General features: G+C 70.5%; 1 protein-coding gene across 1 annotated transcript in view; it reads right to left on the bottom strand.

Moving 5' to 3' along the window:
- The window catches only part of LOC105853496 (brain-specific angiogenesis inhibitor 1-like), a 2,906-nt gene extending 2,528 nt beyond the window's left edge, over positions 1-378 (bottom strand). Inside the window, exon 1 of the mRNA XM_012723443.1 lies at positions 61-378. Coding sequence (XP_012578897.1) covers positions 61-374 — 314 coding nt within the window. The 5' untranslated portion in view covers positions 375-378. The remainder of the gene's footprint in view (positions 1-60) is intronic.
- Between the last annotated feature and the right edge of the window lie 287 nt (positions 379-665).

The following is a 665-nucleotide window of genomic DNA, read 5'->3' as shown; positions in this document are numbered from 1 at the left end:
CCCTGCCCTGGCCCCGCCCCTGGCCCCAAGCGAGCCCCCGCCGGAGCCCGGCCCGCTCACCTCCACACTGACACGTAGATGATGATGAGCATGAGCAGGGTCAGCGATGACACGCCGCAGCCCACGATGAGCGTCACCGAGGGCACGGCCACCTTCTCCATGTTCTGCCGGGTTCGGGGGAGAGAAGACAGTGAGGCCAGGGAGTGGTCCTGAGGGTGGAGGTCACAGCAGAGGCTTCGGTGCCCCCTTTTTCCAACGGACCCCACCCAGCAGCCCTGCATGGCACCCCCAACCCCCAGGGCTTTCGGGTCTGCACTGCCCCGAGGGCTCTGTGTGTTCCTGAGGGTGGGGACACCCGCCATGTCTCTGCCCATCACCTGACCCCCCACCAGTTCCGGCTCAGCGGCGGCCCTCAGGTCCAGAGCGGTGGGACGTAGCTATGGCGCCTGGCCCTGTCCATGGTCCTGGGACGCCGGGAGCAGAGGCCCCGCCCGCACCCCCACACTTCAAGTCCCTGGCCTCCGCGCAGCTCCCACGGGCCTCAGGGCGCCCCAGCCCCGTTCCGGCTCCCGGCCCCGTCCGCCCTCCACCCAGCCCCTGCAGGCCTCCCCCCCCCAGTTCTTCCAGACGTGTCCGCGCCCCTGCTGTCTGGAAGGCCGCTGGCC

This window comes from Condylura cristata, unplaced genomic scaffold (assembly GCF_000260355.1).
Source record: "Condylura cristata isolate star-nosed mole 26May11 unplaced genomic scaffold, ConCri1.0 scaffold00011, whole genome shotgun sequence".
NCBI lineage: Eukaryota > Metazoa > Chordata > Mammalia > Eulipotyphla > Talpidae > Condylura > Condylura cristata.
Note: the sequence above shows the minus strand (reverse complement) of the source record. Positions and strands in the feature narration are given on the sequence as shown.